General features: G+C 37.7%; 1 protein-coding gene across 2 annotated transcripts in view; it reads right to left on the bottom strand.

Moving 5' to 3' along the window:
- THSD7B (thrombospondin type 1 domain containing 7B) overlaps positions 1 to 24,367 on the bottom strand; it is a 751,247-nt gene that overhangs the window by 573,570 nt on the left and 153,310 nt on the right. For both annotated transcript variants that reach the window (XM_036856921.1, XM_036856923.1), the window contains exon 2: positions 5,825 to 6,635. In XM_036856921.1, coding sequence (XP_036712816.1) covers positions 5,825 to 6,635 — 811 coding nt within the window. The remainder of the gene's footprint in view (positions 1 to 5,824; positions 6,636 to 24,367) is intronic.

Genomic DNA, 24,367 nt, shown 5'->3' with positions numbered 1-24,367 from the left:
ACTGGGAATAGAGGAGGACTTCTTCAACTTGATAAAGAATATCTACAGAAACCTACAGTTAGCATCATACTTAATGGTGAGAAACCAGATGCTGTCCTGCTAAGATGAGGTAAGAATGTTCCTTCTCACTACTACTGGACAGCATACTGGAAGTCCTAGATAATGCAACAAGGCAAGAAAAGGAAATAAAAGGTATACTTACTGGAAAGATATAAAACTGTCTTTTTTGCAAATTATATGCTTGTCTACATAGATAATTCCAAAGAATCAACAAGAGCAATAATAACCAAAAAGAAAAAAAAAACCCTCTTGGAACAAATAAGAAATTATAACAAGGTTGTAGGATTCAAGGTTAATATACAAAACTCAACTGCTTTCTTGTATAACAACAATGAATAATTAGAATTTGAAAATAAAAACACAATACATTTATTTAGCACCAATAATATGTAAAATCCTTAAGTGTCAGTCTAACAAAATATATACAAGACCTATATGAGAAAAAGTACAAAACTCTGATGAAAGAAATCAAAGAAGTTTTAAATATATGGAGAAATATTCCATGTACCTGAATAGAAAGACTCAATATAATCAAGATGTTAGTTCTTCCCAAATTGTTTATACATTATAAGCATTTCCAGTCAAAATCCTGGCAAATTATTCTGTAAGTATCCACAAACTGATTCTAAAGTTTATATAGAAAGACAAAAGTTCCAGAACACTCAAGACAATATTAAATACAAAGAAATTCAGAGGACTGACACTATTCAACTTCAAGACTATAAAGCTTCAGTATTTAAGACAGTGTGTTATTGGCAAAGAATAGATAAATAGAAGAATGGAATAAAGATACAGGGCCCAGAAGTAGATCCACACAAATAAAGTCAACTGATCTTCAACAAAGAAGCAAAGGCAATTCGATGAAGAAAAGACAGTCTTTTTAACAAATGGTGCTAGAACAACTGTACATCCACATGTAGAAAAATGAATCCAGACACAGACCACAAGATTTTCACAAAAATTAACTCAAAATAGATCACAGACCCAAATGTAAAATGCAAAACTATAAAACTTTTGGAAGATAACATAGGAGAAAATCTGGTTGACCTTGGGTTTGGTAATGTTTTTTCCGATATAACACCAAAGAATGATCCGTGGAAGAAATATTGACAAATTATAATTCATTAAGATAAAAAACTACTTCTTTTTTTTTTTTTAACATCTTTATTAGAGTATAATTGCTTAACAATGGTGTGTTAGTTTCTGCTTTATAACAAAGTGAATCAGGTATACATATACATATGTCCCCATATCTCTTCTCTCTTGCATCTCCCTCCCTCCCACTCTCCCTATCCCACCCCTCTAGGTGGTCACAAAGCACCGAGCTGACCTCCCTGTGCTATGCGGCTGCTTCCCATTAGCTATCTATTTTACGTTCGGTAGTGTATATATGTCCATGCCACTCTCTCACTTTGTCCCAGCTTACCCTTCCCCCTCCCTGTATCCTCAAGTCCATTCTCTAGTAGGTCTGCATCTTTATTCCTGTCTTGCCCCTAGGTTCTTCTGACCATTTTTTCCCCTTTTTTTAGATTCCATATATATGTGTTAGCACATGGTATTTGTTTTCTCTTTCTGACTTACTTCACTCTGCATGACAGTCTCTAGGTCCATCCACCTCACTACAAATAACTCAGTTTCATTCCTTTTTATGGCTGAGTAATATTCCGTTGTATATATGTGCCACATCTTCTTTATCCATTCATCTGTCGATGGACACTTACATTGCTTCCATGTTCTGGCTATTGTAAATAGAGCTGCAATGAACATTTTGGTACATGACTCTTTTTGAATTATGGTTTTCTCAGGGTATATGCCCAGTAGTGGGATTGCTGGGTCATATGGTAGTTCTATTTTTAGTTTTTTAAGGAACCTCCATACTGTTCTCCATAGTGGCTCTATCAGTTTACATTCCCACCAACAGTGCAAGAGGGTTCCCTTTTCTCCACACCCTCTCCAGCATTTATTGTTTGTAGATTTTTTGATGATGGCCATTCTGACCGGTGTGAGATGATATCTCATTGTAGTTTTGATTTGCATTTTTCTAATGATTAATGATGTTGAGCATTCTTTCATGTGTTTGTTGGCAATCTGTATATCCTCTTTGGAGAAATGTCTATTTAGGTCTTCTGCCCATTTTTGGATTGGGTTGTTTGTTTTTTTGATATTGGGCTGCATGAGTTGCTTGTATGTTTTGGAGATTAATCCTTTGCCAGTTGCTTCATTTGCAAATATTTTCTCCCATTCTGAGGGTTGTCTTTTGGTCTTGTTTATGGTTTCCTTTGCTGTGCAAAAGCTATTAAGTTTCATTAGGTCCCATTTGTTTATTTTTGTTTTTATTTCCATTTCTCTAGGAGCTGGGTCAAAAAGGATCTTGCTGTGATTGATGTCACAGAGTGTTCTGCCTATGTTTTCCTCTAAGAGTTTGATGGTGTCTGGCCTTACATTTAGGTCTTTAATCCATTTTGAGTTTATTTTTGTGTAGGGTATTAGGGAGTGTTCTAATTTCATTCTTTTACATGTAGCTGTCCAGTTTTCCCAGCACCACTTATTGAAGAGGCTGTCTTTTCCCCACTGTATATTCTTGCCTCCTTTATCAAAGATAAGGTGACCATATGTGCGTGGGTTTATCTCTGGGCTTTCTATCCTGTTCCATTGATCTATATTTCTGTTTTTGTGCCAGTACCATACTGTCTTGATTACTGTAGCTTTTTAGTATAGTCTGAAGTCAGGGAGCCTGATTCCTCCATCTCCGTTTTTCTTTCTCAAGATTGCTTTGGCTATTCGGGGTCTTTTGTGTTTCCATACAAATTGCAAAATTTTTTGTTCTAGTTTTGTGAAAAATGCCATTGGTAGTTTGATAGGGATTGCACTGAATCTGTAGATTGCTTTGGGTAGTAGAGTCATTTTCACAATGTTGATTCTTCCAATCCAAGAACATGGTATATCTCTCCATCTGTTTGTATCATCTTTAATTTCTTTCATCAGTGTCTCATAATTTTCTGCATACAGGTCTTTTGTCTCCTTAGGTAGGTTTATTCCTAGATATTTTATTCTTTTTGTTGCAATGGTAAATGGGAGTGTTTTCTTAATTTCACTTTCAGATTTTTCATCATTAGTGTATAGGAATGCAAGAGATTTCTGTGCATTAATTTTGTATCCTGTTACCTTACCAAATTCATTGATTAGCTCTAGTAGTTAAAAAACTACTTCTCTGTGAAAGACACTGTTAAGAGAATGAAAAGACAGGTCAAAGACTAGAAGAAAATATTTTTGAAATACATATCTGATTAAGGACTGGTATCCAAAATATATAAAGAACTCTAAATTCAATAATAAAAAAAAATCAAAAAAAAAATAGACAAAAGATCTGAACAGACACCTCACCAAGGAAGACAGAAAGATGGAAAATAAGCCTATGAAAAGATGCTAAACATCATATGTTATTAAGGAACTGCAAATTAAAACAAGGTACTACTACACACCTATTAAAATAGCTAAAATCCAAAACACTGATAACACCAAATGTTGCCCAGGGGGTGAAGCAGAAGGAATTCTCATGATAAAGCCACTTTTGAAGAGACTTTGGAATTTCTTACAAAACTGAACATAAATTTATCATAATATCCAGGAATAGTGCCCACTGGTATTTAGGCAAATCAGTTGAAAATTACATTCACATAAAAATTTGCACCTGAATGCTTACAGCAGCTTTATTTATAATTGCCGAAACTTGGAAGTGACAGTAAAATGATCATTGGTTTCCAGGGGTTTGGGGAGAGGAAAGGTGGGATCAGTAGAGGCAGCACAGGAGATTCTTAGGGCAGTAAAACTATTTTGTATGATATAGTGCAGGTGGATACATGCCATTATACATTTGTCAAAACCCACTGAATGTACAACACAAAACATGAACTCTAATGTAAACTATGGGCTACAGTAATGTATCAGTATTGGCTCATCCATTGTATCAAATGTATTACACAACTTGTACTAAAGCAAGATGTGTGTATGAAACTGTTTATGTGTGGAGAGGGAGTGATGAGGAGATACATGGGAGCTCTAGATCTGCTGTTCAATTTTTCTGTAAATCTAAAATCACTCTAAAAAATAAAGTCTATTAATTTATTGATAAAAAATAGAACATGGTAAAAAAAACAAGTAAACTATAGACTGAAAACATTCTGTGTAATATCCAATATAGGATATTAAGAAACAACGTTTGTACAGAATCACACATATGTATTCAAACAATAATCACCCAAATCATCTGCTTACTCTTTGGGGCTTCATAGAGGCAGTCAATGAAAGGCAGAAAATCACTCTTCAATGGACTTGCCAAGTTACATCACATAAATCAGAAAGAAGCATCAAAGATAAAATATGCTCATTTGTGAAGTTGAATGGGAAAAAAAAAAACCAACAATCATCACATTACTTTGTTCTGAAATAGCAGAGGTAGTCCTTTGAGCCAGCTGTGGAGCCTAAGAAAACAGTAACTGATGCTAATGATTAATTCTAGCAATGAGTATTTCATCGTTTGGTAATTGCAGTACTACTGAAAGGCATCTTAATTTGGAATAAATTTGGTAATATATCAGTGATTTCATTTAAGACCTTCCAGGAGAAAAGTAAACAGATACTACTTTTAACATATTTCTGTGATTTACATCAAGATACGACCATGTAAAGTAAAACAATTACAAATAATTTTGAAGCCTAAACTATTGTTTTTAAAGGTTTTAGTCCATTCCCTCTATAGGTTTATAATTCTAATTACTGCTGTGCAAGTTAATATTTTTATCAAATCAATGCCAAAGAAAACATTCTTGGATTAACTTATTGGTATTAGCAGTACTATAAAATATCTATAATTCAGATGTAAAAGAACCTGCTTAATCACTGAAACAAAGTAAACAAACCAAAAACAATCTTAAAAAATGTAAACATGAAGAACAATAAATATTTACATAATTTATATCCCAAATTTGAGAGTGAACTTGAATTTTTATCATTATAATAAATGGTTTAGTCTTTTATTACTGTAGTAACAAAAGACCAATTTTTTATGGAATGAAAGATTCTTTAAATTCTATAGTGCTTTACAATTTTCAAAAATTTTACACATATGATTTCATATAATCCCATAATAACCCCGTTTTTCCCCTACCCCTATATTGCCCCTACCCCTTCCTTCTCCCCCACTGGTAACCACTAGTTTGCCTTCCATATGTATGTGTCTGCTTCTTTTTTGTTTTATTCCCTAGTTTGTTGTATTTTTTAGATTCCACGTATAAGTGATATCATATGGTATTTGTTTTTGTCTGACTTATCTCATTTAGCATAATGCCTTCTGAATCCATCCACATTGCTACAAATGGCAGAATTTCATTCTTTTTTATGGCTGAGCTATATTCCATTATATATATACATACCACACCTTCTTTATCAATTCATTTGTTGATGGATAGTTAGGGCACAAGATCTATTTTTTTAACTGACATATTGATAAAATAGATCTGTGAAAATAGATGACTTATCCTATATGGTTGCACTACTACACTAATTACACCAGAGTTCAGAGCATTGCTGGCCTAGACTCTAAAATACACTTGAAACTGAAAACTTCTCAAATGAAACTTGTAAAGACTCAAATCGCAAACCTGATTACAATTTTCCTGTTGTAGAAAATCATAAAGAAATCTTATAAAATTACACTATAAAATATTTAAGTGAATCAAAGATATAAACACTGAAGGCCTCCTACCTTAACATAGCATTTTTTCCGTCACTTCTTGTACACCAAACCTGGCGGGTTTGATAACCTATCTCTATGTCGCAGGACTTGGAATGGTGATGTGTCTTGTAACTTTGATGTCTAAAGGTGACCAGCTCCTTCGAATCAGAGTTAAAATCCAGAACGGTTCTTCTACTTAGGTTGAGTTCTTTGAGAAGAGGCAGTCGACATTTACTCCACGGTCCAACTTTAAGGCTAAACATATATTCCTCTGCCCCAAGAGGACAGGAAATGGGAGCATCACAGGCTCTTGACTCAGTCAGGTTGGGACACTGCAACCCTCCATAGAGAGGGGGGGCAATGGCTGAGCGAGTTCTATGCTGTAACTGCTTCCCACATCCCTTGCTACACCTGGACCACTGTGAGAACTCAGAGACCACACAATCCCGCGGGCAAGGGATGAGACAAGCTTGTTCCGTGGGGGGCTGAGGGGCAAAGTGTTCACATATCTCATTCACAGCCATGGTTCTGTTCAGCTTCTGAACACAACGCACCGTCCGGCGCTGCAGCCCATGCTGGGCTGTCACGCACTCTGTAGCCCGAGGTCTGGCTTGCCCCAGGGCGGGAGGAACAAGCACACAGTGGTGCCAGTCAGAAACCTCCCACTGGAAGAGGTCTCTGTGCCAGTCACAGACTCGGAAGCAGCTTCTTTCCTTCGGAGGCCTATTGTTCTCATCACAGTTAGACAGGTGACTCGTCCACCCTTCAAAATGGAAACACCAAAGGGCACGACTCTGGATTCCTCCTGGCCCACAGTCTCCTGTACACCTTCCCCAGGGGCCTGCAGGCAGAAAGACAAGGGTGTCAGTTACTCCAAGATTCCACACCACCATCCACACAAAAACGGGTCAATCTGCACACCTCCTGACACAACCAGTGTGAAATTATTATGATGGAAAATATAATTGAGTGGCTAAAAATGTGGATTCTACATCAGTTGGCCCTTCTTGAAATCCCAATCCGTCTCTTACAGCAGTATCAACTTGGATGAATTACTTCAACTTTCTAAGCCTTAGTTTCCTACATAAGGGAGAAGATAATAAAAGCACTGACTTGTAAAGATGTTCTGAGGATCAGTGACATAATGTGATGGGAAGTAGACAATACACATTTAATAAATGATTGGTCTCGTTATAATTATTATGTTCCAAAGCTTATATACCTAACTCAATATTAATACTTTCTCGTTAGGCAGAGTTTCATCTAAAAGAAAAGCCCTAAATCCAGGATTTTAATAAACTAGGATTTTTCATGTTTCCAATCCTTCAGCTCACACCTTAAGTAGCTCAGAAGAGAAATACATTTTTAAAAATAGCTTGCTAAGCATCCTAAATATATTTTCATTTTCTAAATAGCTCTCCTCAGTTCTGGTTTTTGCTTGCAGAGTGAATTGCGTGAAAACGAAAAATCTGATATGGGGTGGGTGGGGTGTGGGGGGAAGGTAAGTTAATAAAAGAAGCAGCAGTACTGAATTGTCTCTGGAAATTCTGCCCCGACAATCCTTGAAATATACCTGTTGGGTAAAGCTTCCAATGTTAGCTTGTAATATGCCAAATCTTTTCATTAATGAATTAGTTTTGTGAGAGAGGGTTCAAAAAATGGACAGATGAAAGAGCTACCCACTGTTTTTTTTTTGCATCTAATCTATAGACATACCAGCTGGCCTCATCCAGAAGGCTGATCATCTATCTTTCCACGAGGACAGCAAGTAATCACATTTTGTGTCAATGGAAAAAAAAAAAAAGTTTCCTCTCTTTTGCTTCACTTAAAAATGTAATATGAGCCTGAAAAAAGTGTACCAGCTTAACCATGTTACGTTTACCCCTCTACTAGGTTTGTGATCATCATAAAGGCATTTCACACCCCGAGAAACATTTTAATTTACACAGGCGAAAGAAAGAAGGTGCAGTCTTTCTTTCCTTCCCCAAATCTGATCAAACCCCAAATGCTACTTAATTACTTCCTGGAATGTATTTTCATGCACATCCAGTACACTTCTAGGAGCAATAAATGTGCACACAGGCACGTGCATTTAGGAAGAGACGTGCCTCCCCAGAGAAACAGGTATTTGCACTTGCGGCCACATGCTGCAATGAGGATCTCTCACTTTAGCAGGACAACAGTTTTGGGGTTCTAATGTACACAGTCCTCCTGGTTCTTCCTCCCAGCCCTGTTCTGGGTGTGCAAACCTGCTGTTCTAGGCAATACCATGTTAGGTACAGTGCCGATGATTTCTGTCTCCCTTCAGTGCCCACGCGCTAGAGTCTCCTCTTGATGAAATGGACAGAGGAGTTTTACTGGATTAAGTCAGCCTATAGTCACCAAAATGCCCTTGGGTTTGCCCACACTCTTCCCTAGGTGAGTTATCCCAGCACTGCCTGCTCAGGGTACAGTAAGTGCACATGGAAAGTGCAGCTTTCAGCACAGGATGATTCAATCAACCATCCTTAATTCTGATGATTTCCTCTTCAATCACCCACAGTTTAGTACTCTGCAAAATGAGATGTTCATTGTTACATGACAGCTATTTGCAGGCTCCACATGTCTAGATGTTCTGGAGCAGGCTTCAGGTCCAGTATGCCATTCCTTGTCCGGAATCTCAGACCACGCATGCAAATGTTTATTATCACCAAAAACAAAACCAGGTTACTCAGTAAAGGACTATTTCAAAAAATACATGGCTGCAGCAAACTTTAAAAATCTAAAATCAGTCTTGACTTATCTAGGAGTTTGGGATTAACATATACACACTAGTATATATAAAATAGATAACCAGTAAGGACCGACTGTACAGCACGGGGCACTGGGCTCAATATTTTATAATAATCTATAAGGGAAAAGAATCTGAAAAAGAATATGTATATAAAGAATATATATTCAGTTTATATATATATATATATATAACTGAACCACTTTGCTGTACACCTGAAACTAACACACTGTAAATCAATTATACTTCAATAAAAAAAATAAAATAAAATCAGTCTTGAATGATACAAAACAGTTATTGGTTAAAATGAAAACAAAGCTTTTTTGTAAAGCACTGCATTTTAAAATATAGGCTGTCAGTTTCTCTCTGTTTAGGTATCAAATACATGCAACTCTCTACTTAGGATTTGTTCACATAAATTAAAGAATATAAGATCAAGAACGTGGAGCCCCTTCTAACCAGTCTTGAAAAGCTAACATTATATTTAATCAATCTAGAACATCTTACAAAGTGATCCTTATTCTTACTTTTAAAACATCTGATTAGCACATTTTCTTATTATTAATATTCTTCTTCTAAGTTTTCGCCTACTTTCAAAATGGTTAAGGTAGCTCTTTTTTATTTGAAATCATTAATATTTTAAACTGTATAAATTACTATTCTTCCCTCAGCTTTCATATCTCCATCTATACAGAATTTCACCAAACAGCCAAATTTTTTTCTAGATCAATGGAAGACAAAATATAACTATTAAGAAATAATTACTACCATTTGTTAAAGGCTAGCAGTGGTGTGCTGGGCTTGGCTGCTACCAGGGGACTGTTAAATATTCAGGAACTTTACCAGGTGGTTGTTAAATCATTCATGATTTAAAATCAGCCATGGTGGGAGTATTTACACCACATTACAAATCAAGTCACATCAAGGCTTTTTTTTTTTTAAAACAGAGAGCCAGCTGGTTTATAGTACACCAATGGTGATTTCACAGGTGCCTCCCTTCCTTCCTTCCTTCTTTATAACAATCCCATGAGGTGGGGCTAGTTTGCTCATTTTATCAGTTGTGGAAAATGAAACTCAGAAGTTACAATGCACACCCAAGGTTACACAGCTAGTGCATGCTAGGCTAGAATGGGACTCCAGATCTGTGGGACCCCAAGCATGGGCTCTTGGCCTGCATTTGAAAAGTGTCTTTTCTAGGGTGCGCATTGGTGTGTGTGATCCTATGATCATAAGGCAGATCCGCTTGTTCGCTTAGCTATGATCTCTCCTATTTGTTCGTCAATATTCCTTTGGATATGAGTAGAACAGGTCATCAAGGTGGTGTGTGCACCATGATTTCCCCTTCTTGACCCTAGAAATTTAGGGCAGCAGCTCTTGCATAGTAAGACACATGTGTGTTTATAAATATTAGTCAGTGCATTTAGGAAGGCACAGTCAAGGGAGAATAGTTTTTCCGCATGTTAAAGCAAACTCTGCAGACAACTGAAAAACATGTGAATAACAGGCAAACGTAAAGTGAATTGGGTACGCTTGGAATGAATGAAAAACAAATTGCAAACAAGACGTCCAAGATACAGACAAGACCTCTCAGCAATTGACCTATAAGAATTTGCATTTCTCAGGCATGGAGAGAAAATGTGTTCCAGGATTTATTCAGTTGTGCTTGGATATGAACTTTAAACACACACACACACACACACACACACACACACACACACACACACTCACTAGTGAAAATCACATAGCCCTGAGGGATTTTGCCATTTCAAAAAACATGCATATTGAAGTAATAAAATGTGACCTGCAGTTTGAAAAATCTTAAATCCCTTGTCCAAGTTCAGAAATAGAAGAGTCAATTAAAATTTTGAGCAGCTGCATGGAGAAAAAGAATATCACTTTTAAGTTTGACATATATATAAAACATATGGTTATATTCAGAATATATATCTGAGATAAATAACCTAAAGAAACAAATAAGAAACCTATGTGTAAACAGCAATCATTTTATACTTAATTGGAAATAAGCCTCAAGTAATACAAATAAAACAAAATTTTCATTACTCTAGGAGATGGACCCTAAAAGATATTGCTGTGATTTATGTTAAAAAGTGTTCAGCTTATGTTTTCCTCTAAGAGTTTTATAGTATCCAGTCTTACATTTAGGTCTTTAATCAATCTTGAGTTTGAAGGTTCCTTAAAAAACTAAAAACAGAGCTACCATATATGATCCAGCAATCCCATTGCTGGGCATATATACGGAGAAATCTATACTTCGAAAAGATACATGCACCCCAATGTTCATTGCAGCACTGTTTACAATAGCCAAGATATGGAAACAGCCTAAATGTCCATCAACAGATGAATGGATAAAGAAGATGTGGTACATATATGCAATGGAATACTACTCAGCCATAAGAAAGAATGAAATAATGCCATTTGCAGCAACACAGATGGACCTAGAGATTATCATACTAAGTGAAGTAAGTCAGACAGAGAAAGACAAATATCATATGATATCAATTATATGTGGAATCTAAAAGATGATACAAATGAACTTATTTACAAAACAGAAACAGACTCACAGACTTAGAAAGCAAACTTATGGTTACCAAAGGGGTAAGGGGGGGTAGGGGGAGGAATAAATTAGGAGGTTGGGATTGACATATACAACTATATGTAAAATACATAAACAACAAGGACTACTGTATAGCACAGGGAACTCTACTCAATACTCTGTAATAACCTATATGGGAAAAGAATCTGAAAAAGAATAGATATATGTATATGTATAACTGAATCCCTTTGCTGTACACTTGAAACTAACACAACATTGTAAATCAACTACACTCCAATATAAAATAAAAATTTAAAACAAAAAAAAAGAAAAACAAAATTTAGAACAATTAAAGGATTAAAAGTTTAATTATATACGTAATGGGGCTTTAAATTAACACTTGAAAACATTTCAATGGTGTAATAGGAATAGTAATTTTATACTTGTTTATGTGCACAAAGATTATGTAAAAACACCATCCACCTGCAACTCACTATCCTTTCTATGAGATAAGCACAGCTACTCTGGAATAAACTGTGAAGTATTTAAAGTCACATCAGTTTTAATTAACACGTTATCATTTTGGTTTAGTAAATATTTTGGACACGGAAGGGTAGCATCGGTGAATTCTCAGGTTATATTCACCTTTAAAACTGTGTGATTCCTCTTTTTTTTTGCCTCTGTTTTTGCAGAAAGTGCAAATCTGTGAATGCTCTAATGTACTATTCCTCTAGAAGCAGAAAAGTGCTGGCAAATTGTATTCTCTTAATTAAGTTATCCTTAAGTGGAGTAGTTTAGATGAATGTATCACCCGAACTAAATCATCACAGGTAAGGCAGCTCGCTGGATGCCTGAATTTTAGGTGTAGTAATCAGTAAGAAGCCTGCCACAAAGAAAAAAAGAGTATTCCAGAGAATGGGGAATAAACATATTCCCAGGAGCTTTCACACAGTACTTGCCACTGTTTGAGGCAGCAACCCTGATTTAATACCATTCATGCAATAGGAAGAGATGTTTGTTTTATTGTTCATTTTTTTTTCAACCACAGCTTTTATTACCCTGACATTGCTTTATATTTAACTTGGGCAAGAGTATTGAGGAATGACATGAATGACAAACCCGAGCGTTAGAGCCCTAAACAAATTACTGGTGGATAATTACTATGCCAAAGCACTCAGAAGCCTCAGCATTATAAAATGTGACATAAAACAGCGCTGATCTACTTGTAAGATGACTCACCTCCAAGAAATGGCTTGAAATTTCTGTCATAATTTTCACGTCTCAAAAAGCTTTCACACTGATCATGGAGGAATTAAAGTAATATCTCCATTACACAGTGGACAATTATCTAGGAAATCACACTTTCGAAAATACATCAAAGAACCCAAGGGATGAAAACAAAACCGGCCAGCGAGCATTCATTCAGTGAAACAACCATTATTTTTTTACCTGCTACTTGATAAGTAGTGTGTTAGACTCTGGGAATATAAAAATGAATGAGACATTAAACACGTGTCACGAGAACTGTGCCCTAAATATAACGCCAACATGTTCATGAAGAGGACATCTGGCCGCTCCCTCAGACCTAGCTACACTTAGTTTGTTCACATTATTAACAATCTTAATTTGGTTTCCCAGAGCTCATTAGATAGAAAGCAGCAAACCAGAAGTTGAGAGGGACCACTGGAGGCAGGTACACTGATGAATGTCAGAAGAGATGATAGCTGCTGAGTCTACATTTCAAAATCTATCATGATAATTAATAATGTCCACTAGCAGGGGATGTATAAAGCCACCCAACACTTTCTAACCTCTCAGAGCAAACCTTCTTATTAGATATATCCATTTGTGAGTTATGCCTCTGATAGAAACAGACACACAACATGAAAAATGGAGAAACAGAAAAAAAATTTTAATGGGAAGGAATTTAAACCCTAATGCATTTCATTTATTTCTTTTTTATTTTATTTTTAAAAATATTTTATTGGAGTATGGTTGATTTATAATCTTGTATTAGTTTCAGGTGTACAACAAAGTGAATCAGTTATACAAATACATATATCCACTCTTTTTTAGATTCTTTTCCCATATAGGCTATTACACAGTACTGAGCAGAGTTCCCTGTGCTATATGGTAGGTCCTTATTAGTTATCTATTTTATATGTAATAGTGTGTATATGTCAATCCCAATCTTCCAATTTATCCCTCTTCCCCCCTTCCCCCCTGGTAAGTTTGTTTTCTACATCTGTAAGTCTATCTCTGTTTTGCAGATAAATTCATTTGTACCCTTTTTCTAGATTCCACATATAAGCAATATCATATGATATTTGTCTTTATCTGTCTGAGATACTTCACTCAGTGTAACAATCTCTAGGTCCATCCATGTTGTTGCAAATGGCATTATTTCATTCTTTTTTATGGCTGAGTAATATTCCATTGTATAAATGTACCACATCTTCTTTAATTCCTCTGTTGTAAAAACAACAAACACATGGAGGCTTAACAATATGTTACTAAATAACCAACGGATCACTGAAGAAATCAAAGAGGAAATCAAAAAATACCTAGAGACAAATAACAATGAAAACATGACAATCCGAAACCTATGGGATGCAGTAAAAGCAGTTCTAAGAGGGAAGTTTAAGCAATACAACCTTACCTCAAGAAACAAGAAAAATCTCAAACAACCTAACCTTATACCTAAAGCAACTAGAGAACGAAGAACAAACAAAACCCAAAGTTAGTAGAAGGAAAGAAATCAAAAAGATAAGAGCAGAAATAAATGAAATAGAGAAAGAAAACAATAGCAAAGATCAATGAAACTAAAAGCTGGTTCTCTTAGAGAAGATAAAATCGATAATCCTGTAGCCAGACTCATCAAGAAAAAAAGGCAGAGGACTCAAATCAATAAAATTAGAATTGAGAAAGAAGTTACAATGTACACCACAGAAATACAAAGGATCATAAGAGACTACTACAGGCAACTATATGCCAATAAAATGGACAACCTAGAAGAAATGGACAAATTCTTAGAAAGGTACAGTCTTCCAAGACTGAACCAGGAAGAAATGGAAAGTATGAACCAGACCAATCACAAGCACTGAAATTGAAACTGTGATTAAAAATCTTCCAACAAACAAAAGTCCAGGACCAGATGGCTTCACAGGTGAATTCTATCAAATATTTAGAGAAGAGTTAACACCTACCCTTCTGAAACTCTTCCCAAAAATTGCAGAGGAAGGAACACTCCCAAGCTCATTCTATGAGGCCACTATCACCCTGATACCAAAACCAGACAAAGACATCACAAAAAAAGAAAATTACAGGCCAATGTCACTGATGAACATAGACGCAAAAATCCCCAACAAAAAACTAGCAAACCGAATCCAACAACACATTAAAAGGATTATACACCATGATCAAGTGGGATTTATCCCAGGGATGCAAGGATTCTTCAGTATACGCAAATCAATCAATGTGGTACACCATATTAACAAACTGAAGAATAAAAACCATATGATCATCTCAATAGATGCAGAAAAAGCTTTTGACAAAATTCAACACCCATTTATGATGAAAACTCTCCAGAAAGTGGGCATAGAGGGAACCTACCTCAACATAATAAAGGCCATATATGACAAACCCACAGCAAACATCATTGTCAATGGTGAAAAACTGAAAGCATTTCCTCTAAGATCAGGAACAAGACAAGCATGTCTGCTCTCGCCACTATTATTCAACATAAATGTGAAAGTCCTAGCCATGCAATCAGAGAAGGAAAAGAAATAAAAGGAATAAAAATTGGAAAAGAAGAAGTAAAACTGCCACTGTTTGCAGATGACATAATACTATACATAGAAAACCCTAAAGATGCTACCAGAACTCTACTAGAGCTCATCAATGAATTTGGTAAAGTTGCAGAATACAAAATTAATAAACAGAAATCTCTTGCATTCCTATACACTAACAATGAAAGATCAGAAAGAGAAATCAAGGAAACTGTCCCACTTACTATCGCATCAAAAAGAATATCATTTAAAAAATTCCATTGCACTTTTTACAGTAATCAAAAAAAATCCTTTATTAATACTGAAACTATTTTCAAGATACATATTTGTGGCCTGAAAAATAAGTGTGCTAAAGAGTTCTAACAATTATCTTCAGAAAAATTTAACAGCAACAGTTAAGAGATACCAAACATTATTTTCATAAGTATAAAAATACACTTTTGAAGACAGTCCATGATTCCAAGTTCAAGACCACCACAGAGTATCTGGACTGAATATTTATACTTCCAGTAAGCATACGTACTGCTGCTAACACCCCAAGCTCTTTTTGCATGATTGTGTTTTGTTTGACACCTAACAGCATGTTCTAAGTCTATTTCATCATTGTGGACAGATGCCTCTGTCACTTATCATTTATGATTATAAATTATTAGTTGCCAGTGGCTAGAACACCCATTAAAAGAAGCCTGACAGCAGAGCAGATTAGAAATATATCTGAATGGCTAATGCAAACACCACAGAGACAGAAAACCACTTTTTATAAACTATTTATCAATATTTCTGGTTTCTAAAAATTCTGAATCCTAAAAGGGCATCTCAAACCTCATATACCTCATTGCATCTTGACACATAGTGGGGTCTTTTCAGATTACTCAAATCTACAGCCTGCTAACCAGCTAGATTGTGGGAATGGGAAGGAAATCTTATAGCCCACAGTTTCTGGAGGAGGAAAATGAAGTCCCGACAAATTCAAGGACTTGCTCAAGGTCACACAGTCATTTGGAGCAGAAATGGAGCTGACAATTGCCTTCCAGAGGCCCAATCCAGTGATCTTTCCAGTATATCACACTGGCTTCCATTATAACACTCTACAAATGTAAGCGAAGAAAAAGGGCTCCGTCAATGGTTGTAATCCAAGGTGTAGGGGAGGGGAGGGAGGAAAAAGAGAACAAACAAATGGAAATTACATAAAAACACACATTGTACAAGCAACGAACTGCCCGTGAACACTGAGGGAATTTAGTCTCCTAGATTAGCACCTAGGAGCAGACAGCTGTTCCCAGGGGCCCTTCACAATTGATTATGTGAAATGGGATCCTTCCTGCCTCTGCATGTTTGAGAACACAGACAAAGCTACTGTTCAGGTACATCCAGCAAGGCTCAGGGGTTCAGCGCACAAAGAAAGCTTCAGGCACCAATAAGAATGGTGTGTCCCTAGAATAAATATAGCAATAATAGTAACAGCTGTCATTTTTGAAATACCTACTATCTTCCCCAAACCATATGCATATTATTGATATTGTTGTGCTTTGCTAGATGAAATCATGAAAGCCTGGGGTCAAAGAGCTTTCTCAAGGTAAACTGCTCGGGTGCCCTGACACTGAACTCTCTCCACTTCTATCGATGCCAAATCTTTCCCACAATAATTGCAATTTAGAAGCCATATCTCTTGAGCAAATGAAGCCTTGCAATGCCCATTGGGTAAAATATATTTAGGAGGGGATCTGTCCTGAGTGCAGCTGGTGTGAGGAGCTCGGGGTCCTGCCCTTCCTCTCCTGCCTAAAGCCCCTCAGCGCTGCCTCAGTCCCAGCTCAATGGCCTGGCTCCCTGATGGCCCCAGAACTCCTGGGGTTCTGATACCTGTCAAGGGATATTGATGGGGTGTTCTCATCCTATAAATATGGCTCCACTCAACTTTGACTTTACTTACAACAAATGCGCCAGCTGAGCCCTCTCGATTCCCTGGAGAAGCAGAAGAAAATCATTTATTCAGCTGTTTTTTATTGGTTCAGCAGGAAAGGCAGGGAAGAGTAAGCCAGACACGGAGTGAATCCCACCCAGTGTTTGTCTGAAGGACTTTCTCCCTTTCCTTGTTAACCACTAGGCAGTGATGACCCTTCAGGGGGGACCAGAAATCTGTTTGCTTTATACCACAAAGACAGCAAAGTGGAGCAGGTGCTTGGGATGCTGAAATTTTTAGGCTGTGTCTCTGCCCAAAAGACAAGAATCATTATTTCCACAGTGAATAATCAACATGTGTTGGGCTTGACAAAGGAGGCCTTGCTTACTGTTGTCTATTAGAGGTTCACAGGAAAGGCAGCAATGTTGGCACTATACACACAGGCTTTAAAAATACATAAAGCAAAAGGGCTGGATGGCATCCAAACATTTTATTTACCATTAAGCAACTCAAGAGTTAATTTTGCCTAGGATGAAAATTATGTCAGAGCACACTTGAGATAATATTCTTACTCAGTAACTTCAATGTTCTAATGGTTCCATGGAGTCTATCTGCTTCTTAACATATAATCTCTCTAGAAGCAGATCTTCATCTGGCTGATGAGTGAGAGAGAACAAAACGTAAGCTGCATTTGGGTGGACAGAACATCTAGTGCATCTAATTTTTTTCAAAGGAATAACTATTTCTGTTTTGAACCAGTAATTTTAAGACTATTTGAGCTCTACTCTTGTCATCTGGAAAATAATTTCCAAGTAACTGCATTTGAAAAAATATTTCAGAAACTACAGTACCATGGCATAATCACAGTATTTTTTTCTATCTAGAAACAACTGGAAACTTCTCTTTATGCTGTATAGTCTAATAATTATACTGAAGATTCTACAAAGGCTTTACAAAGATCAAACCCAATCAATTACTCATCAGCTTTACCTCCTCAACATCAATCCAATCTGTCCATGTTTCTTCATCCTTACTGTTACCACCCTCGGCAAAGTTATCATCTTTTCTTACATGAATAAGAGGAGTAGCTTCCTGTCTGGCCTTCAGAATCCACTGCCTCACCCCACTCCCTGCCACCAATACTTTCTCCTTATTACAGATACGTATCTTTTAATAATTCAAATCTGTACCACTCTTGGTGCAGTGTGTTGTCTATATATCATTTCCATGCTCAAAGCCCATTGGCAGCTCCCTATTCCTCTCGGAATAAATAAAACCAAATTCTTAATATGGCATACAAGTGCCTGCCTGATCTGGCCCCATCCTTTCCCCTTAGTATCCCGATCGCCTGAGTCACCCACATTCACTCACTGCTCTCCCATGATGTTGGCCCTCTTTCAATTCCTCCGATGCTCCAAGCTCCCTCCCAAACCTGGGCAACCACATGTACTGTCTTTTAAGCCAAATCCCATGCTCCACTCCCTACAGCCCAACTCAATTTCTACTCACTCTTCACCTTCTTAGGGAACTCTTTCCTATTCTCTGACTGTACCTTACTCTTACACATAGCATTCATCACCCTTGCAATTGCAAATCCAACGGTATGGTTCATTGTTTAATACTTGTCTCTCTCACTTGATTCTAAACTCCATGATGGCAGAAATGTGACAGACCTGTTCACCACTCTATTCCCAGCACTAACCCAGAGCTTGGCACATGGTAAGCATCCCATCAATACCACACATTATTGAAGCTAGAACAAACAGCAGAGTAGGAAGCAGAATCATGTCTTCATATAATTAGCAGTAATGTCACCACTGAAAACTCATCACACCAATGGGTTGATGGTTTTACCCAAATGAGGGAAAAGTTAAACAGTCTCCTCTGTGTTTCCTTAGCTTATGCTTAAAAGAAGAAACTTCCAACATAATGCCCAATGGAATTCTTAAATACTGGTTTTTACAAAACTCCACTTGTGATACCCATTACTCTTTGTTGCAACTCTCTGGACTCCTTATTGTCAGGCTCCATAAAGGCCATGCACTCAGGGATGGAGTGTCCAATCTTCTTATGGTGGTTAGCATGTTAAATGTACTGAAATACACATGTCTACAGAAATACCTTTGATCTTAGTCATAGCTCTAATCAGAATACACTAATTGCTTCAGGAACATCACTGAACAAGATGCTATTGTCTTTTTTTTCTTAGAGGATTCAAATAAACAAGAATTACATATCAGATCTTATCATCCCAGCCTACGACTCACATCCTAAAAAGCGGCAGGAGGCAGAATTATCACGGTGGTCACAGGCTTGCTAAAATAACAGAAATAGCAGTGTGGCAGACGCTATGCCCAACACTTTATAACAATCATGTCACACAGTCCTCAAAGCAGCCTTGCAAAATAGGCTAATTTAAGAAGAACTTCTGGATGCCCTAAGTTCCCTGGATATTTTCAGGAAAATCGGCAGAAGGAATAAAAAGAGAGCGAATATGATCTTTTCAGAGTTTGTTGACATGATAACATTCTCATGCGCCCAGGAAAACACCTAAGAAGGGAAGGGTCTGGAAGGCCTGCGTTAAGACTGTTAACTTGGACCACTCCTCAGCCTGAAGAGGAAGCCTCAGAAGCAGAGAGAAACCTGAGAATCCGGCCAGGATTAGGTTCCCAGCTGGAACCTTGAAGATTCTGTGGGAATATCTTCATGTTCACATCCTAGTGGGGCTTTGAGTGGTACCATTATTCTGAAGGGTAAAGTTTAGGTCAGAGACCCAGTACCCACATTCATATGGGGTTGAGAGATGGGAGAACCATGTTTAAAGGGTATGTTTCGTCGACAGAAACACAGAGATTTATTAGAAGGAAAATATTTTTGAAAATGAACGTAGCCCAACTAGCCTCTGGCTTTTGTGTTGCCAGAAGTCCAGTCCATTAAGGTTCTCTTGGATGTTCCTGAAGAAAGGTTTCCCTTCCCCTGGCACGTGCCTCCTGGCTCAAAAATAAAAGCTTCCCCTGACCCTTCTCCTGCCTGGAACAAAACTGATAAGAATGGAGATACTGATGTTAGTGAGAGAGAGATAGAGAGAGCCTGTATTTTGCTTCCCCAGAAAGGAAATGGCAGCCGTGGGTGTCCAGGCAGAGCAGGCCAAGGCCACTGGGCACCTCCTAGAGATCCAGGGCTCAGCACAGTGGGGAAGCAGCACAAAGGACCAGGTGCAGCACAGATGTTCTAGAGAGATTTCCCAGCCCACCTATCAGGAATAAGGGCCTTCTAAGTGGTGACCAGTATGAAGTGATGGCTGAGGAATAGGTTGATCTCCCAGACAAAAGAGAAAGGACCCTGTTGGTAGAAGGGTTCAAAACAATCAAACTAAGCTAAAGATGAACGAAAAATAGTATATTTCTTGCACACCTAAATTTTGGGGGAGTGTTTCACTAATTTATTCTAGAGAAATCTTGAAAGAAAGTAGAAATATAATGCCATAAAAATGCATATAGTCAGTAAGGCAGAAGCAGGAGGGTAGAGAGGTAAAGCATAATGCCCACCAGGACTGGTCACTGGTGGTGTCCAACTGGAGACCCCCCCCCCACCCCGCCATTACCCCTTCTGAGGCCAATGCTTAATTCTAGGCAAAATGAGATTGAGGAACAAAATGAGAATCAATCACCAAAGAGCAGATAAAGCTGATTCATTTCTGAGCTGGTATAAAATCAGTACAAAGAACTTGAAGACTTGGCTGCATAAATATTAAACAAGAAATTCTGGAACAGACACTGTCCTCCTTGGAAGAAGGTGGGACCTCAAGAAAACATCCCTTTGAGGTGAAGGTTGCTGCTGGCGAAACTGGCAGCCCAAGTTTTCAAGAGCTAGGGCGCATCAGACATTCCTATAAGTGGCCATGGATCGGCATGAACTGAAGAAGGCCTACCTGGGTTCATGATCTACTCGGTCCACATAGTGGTGCACCCAAAGTTTTTAGCTGAGATGGGTACCCAGTATAATAATCAGCACCATATATAATAATTAAAGGGAATCAGAGAAGTAATAATAAATACATCCCCCACCAGCACAAGGGCTGACAGCCCCACAGGACATTCAAGCCCTTCGCTCAATAGCGCACTGAGAAAATCCATCCTCATGACCCTATTCTAACTGGGTGAGCACAGGGCCGTGGCCTGCAGCCTGTGTCAACTCCTTTTAGCCCCTCCACCTCTCCACTCACGCATGATTGGAATTTCCCAGAGTGCTTTGTGGGAATTCAACTTACACTGAAAGTGAATTGAAGAAATGTCATTTGAGATATAGGGGTAGTTTACATTCACATAATGAAAATAATAATTATTATAAGGTAATAATCACTTGATAGACTTAATATTAGTATTTACACAGATGATTGAGAAAAAAAAAAACAAAACACTGGATTTTAACCGTTCCTGGGGACAAGTAAGTACTGTGCTGCCTCCCTGCCTTTCCTGTATCATCAGGTTCCCACCAAAGATCACACACCATTATTCAGGGATTCCTAAAATGTTTTCAGTGGAACGACGGCATCCTCTGAGATCAGTAGGCAGGGGCAGGCTCTGTTATTAAATAAATTTGGGAACAATGTAGAGTTAAACCAAACTTAAGGTTTTCTTTTTTGTAGGACTCCTCCAGTGTATGTAAGAGCTTTTAATATACATGGCGAATCCCCAAGAATTTATCCCTAGTGTGTAATGTTCACAAATTTCTTTGCCTTCCTCACTCTTTTCCGAGACAAACAAAAAGAAAATATTTTGTATGTGTGATGTTTTGCTCTTGTTAGATGAGATAGTTGATCATATTTTATAACCTTAACAAGTTGAGATAACATGAAATAAAAACACTTTGATAATTTTAATTTCAGGATCCATATCCTACATAAAGGTTGAAATGCAACTTCCTATTCAAAGACTAGCACTTACATCCCTCCCAGGATATGAACACACAAAACCACATAGCAAAGAACACATCAGAAGTCTAAGATCTGCCACCTGTCTACAAAGAAGGAGACAGATGTAAATCACACAGCAGAGACTGCAGATTTGTTAGGCATTAGTTGAGTGATTTAAAAAGTCTAAGACACAAGACCAAAGCACATGGAATAGTGACAAGGCTTAATGATGGAAAGGCACAAACCAATTCAGAGCAACCATTGAACATGTCACTAATTTACAGCCCAATAAAAGGATCTAGCATACAGTATCCATCATCTAGGTTTAGATTTTCTATATCATTTCAAACATAGCTTGTGCTATGCTGGGTTTTACTTCAGGATATGACAAGGTGTACTTTACAGGTCATGCATTAGTGAATTATAGCAATGTAATCATCGATTCCAAGTTTAGAACACAACTTACTGACTCTGTATGCCATGCTAGGAGTATTACGTGAATCCAATATTCTGCAATAATACACAATAAGCAGGATTGGTTTATACATATTTATAGAATTATATTAGCATTTTATTATATTAAATATATAGTACATATGATATTAATATATTAATACATTATATACATTTTAGCCAATTCAATTTCTTATGCATGCTATATTTTATATATTTCATTACATATATTATGTACTATACAAAATATATAAATATAACATGTTGTATAACCATAGATATAGTATGTATGAGTTTGTGTGTATGTGTATATATATATATACATACACACACATGCACATATGTATACTGCCCGCTTAATCTGTTAAGCTCTTAGTATATTTCATTAGTACATCTCAATACCCACCCCTAATATGTATCACCTCAATGAGAGACAGTCCTGCTTATCTATAACTCCCAAGCCCATCCCACCACCAATAACCTCAAGAAGTCTTTTTCTGCTTCTCTTCCCTCTACACAAACAAATGGGTAACTATCCCCCTTAGTTAAAATTCTGTGCTTATGAATACAAACATCAGAGTACTGATATTCAACATGTGAGAAACTTTAGTTCTCTCTCCATACAGAGACCACACAGAAACTGATGAAACATAGGTATTTCTGAATCATGCCCAAAATGATTAATTTACATTCATTGTCATTTTAGAGTGAACTATACTCTGTTATATCCTTGTTCTCCAAAAATCAATACTTAATTCATGGTCTAGATGGGGCAATTTAATGTGGACCATACAATTCTACTCCCTGGGCACTGGCTTACTGTAACATGCTATTAGAACTCTTTATCCCCCTTGTGATTTCAGAGAATTAGTTTCAGGAATTACCTCGTAATTCCTATCCTGATGAAGCACATTATCAAAAGCCTATACCACTTGGAAGTAATTGAAGTCCACACTTCCTAATCCACATTAAGATTTATTTGAGGCTTTTTTTTTTTCTTACTCTGTTCAAGACAGATGTAGTCTCAGCATGAATCCCTGTCCTCTACCTTTTTCCAGCTGGACAACATAAACCATGGGATATGTTGGGCAAGGGATCTACTAGGTCCCAAAAAGAGATCACGTGACCTCTTTGTTCACTTAGGGGAAGGGAAGAATCAAAGTTAGCTTTCATACTTAGTCTAGGGTGGGGGGAGGCTGGTGACCCAATAGCTCCTGTATGCCTTTCTACTGGAACACATTTTCAGCACTGTCCAGCCTTTGTAATTCTCACAGAACAGTCCCTTTGGGAGTGAAACACCCCGACTCCTCTTTGACATGCTTCTTTCTTGTGACAATCACAAAAAACAATGAAGGTAGAGCATCACTCACAATGTGGCCAAATCTTTTGCTCTACTACAGGGGTGACTGCAGATGTGAACATTTTGTCCGTGGTCTGGAAGCCTGGCCAGGAAATCAGCACCTTCCCTGACCACCTGGACCTGCTAAAAGGACAGAAACACAGTAGAGTAGGTGGGGCTCTGTTCACAGCACCCCAACAAGCTAGCCTTAAATGCTTACATTAATTTATTCTTCTAAAAATCTAAAGTGAAGAGTCAAGGACCTCAACTACTTTAAACTAGGAAGAAACAGGTTTGTGGGAAGTGCTTCATAGCTATACAGACTTTAGTCCAAATCTTGACTTTGCTGTTCAGCACTCTGTGACCTTGAGCAGTGCTTTTGGCCTCAACCTTCAATCATTGCAACCTGTAGGCGCGTGAGAACAGAGACAAAGTACGTAAAGCTACTAATGCAGTGCCCGACACAAAGTGAGCCCTGAATGAACAACAGGTCCCTGCAGGAGGTGCTGTCTGTTACCAGGTGCTTGTCCTACACAAGTGTTGATCCCAAGTTTGCCATTTGACACTTGGGGTCAGATGATTCTTTGTTGTGTAGGGTTGTCCTGTGCATTGTAAGATGGTTAGAAGCATCCTTGGCCTCCACGCATTAAATGGCACTAGCACCCCTCCACCCCCAGTTGTGACAGTCACAAATGTCCCCAAACGTTGCCAAACGTACCCTTGGGAGCAAAACTGCCCCGATTGAAAATTGCTGATCTACACTATATCGTTCATTCCTAATAAAAATCCTGGGAAGTGGGTGACTCGTCCATTCTACAAAGAAGCTATATTACCTGTGCGGGACGCGGGCAGTA

Source organism: Balaenoptera musculus, chromosome 7 (genome assembly GCF_009873245.2).
Source record: "Balaenoptera musculus isolate JJ_BM4_2016_0621 chromosome 7, mBalMus1.pri.v3, whole genome shotgun sequence".
Taxonomy (NCBI): Eukaryota; Metazoa; Chordata; class Mammalia; order Artiodactyla; family Balaenopteridae; genus Balaenoptera; species Balaenoptera musculus.
The sequence above is the reverse complement of the archived record's forward strand: the minus strand, read 5'-3'. Positions and strand labels throughout refer to the sequence as shown.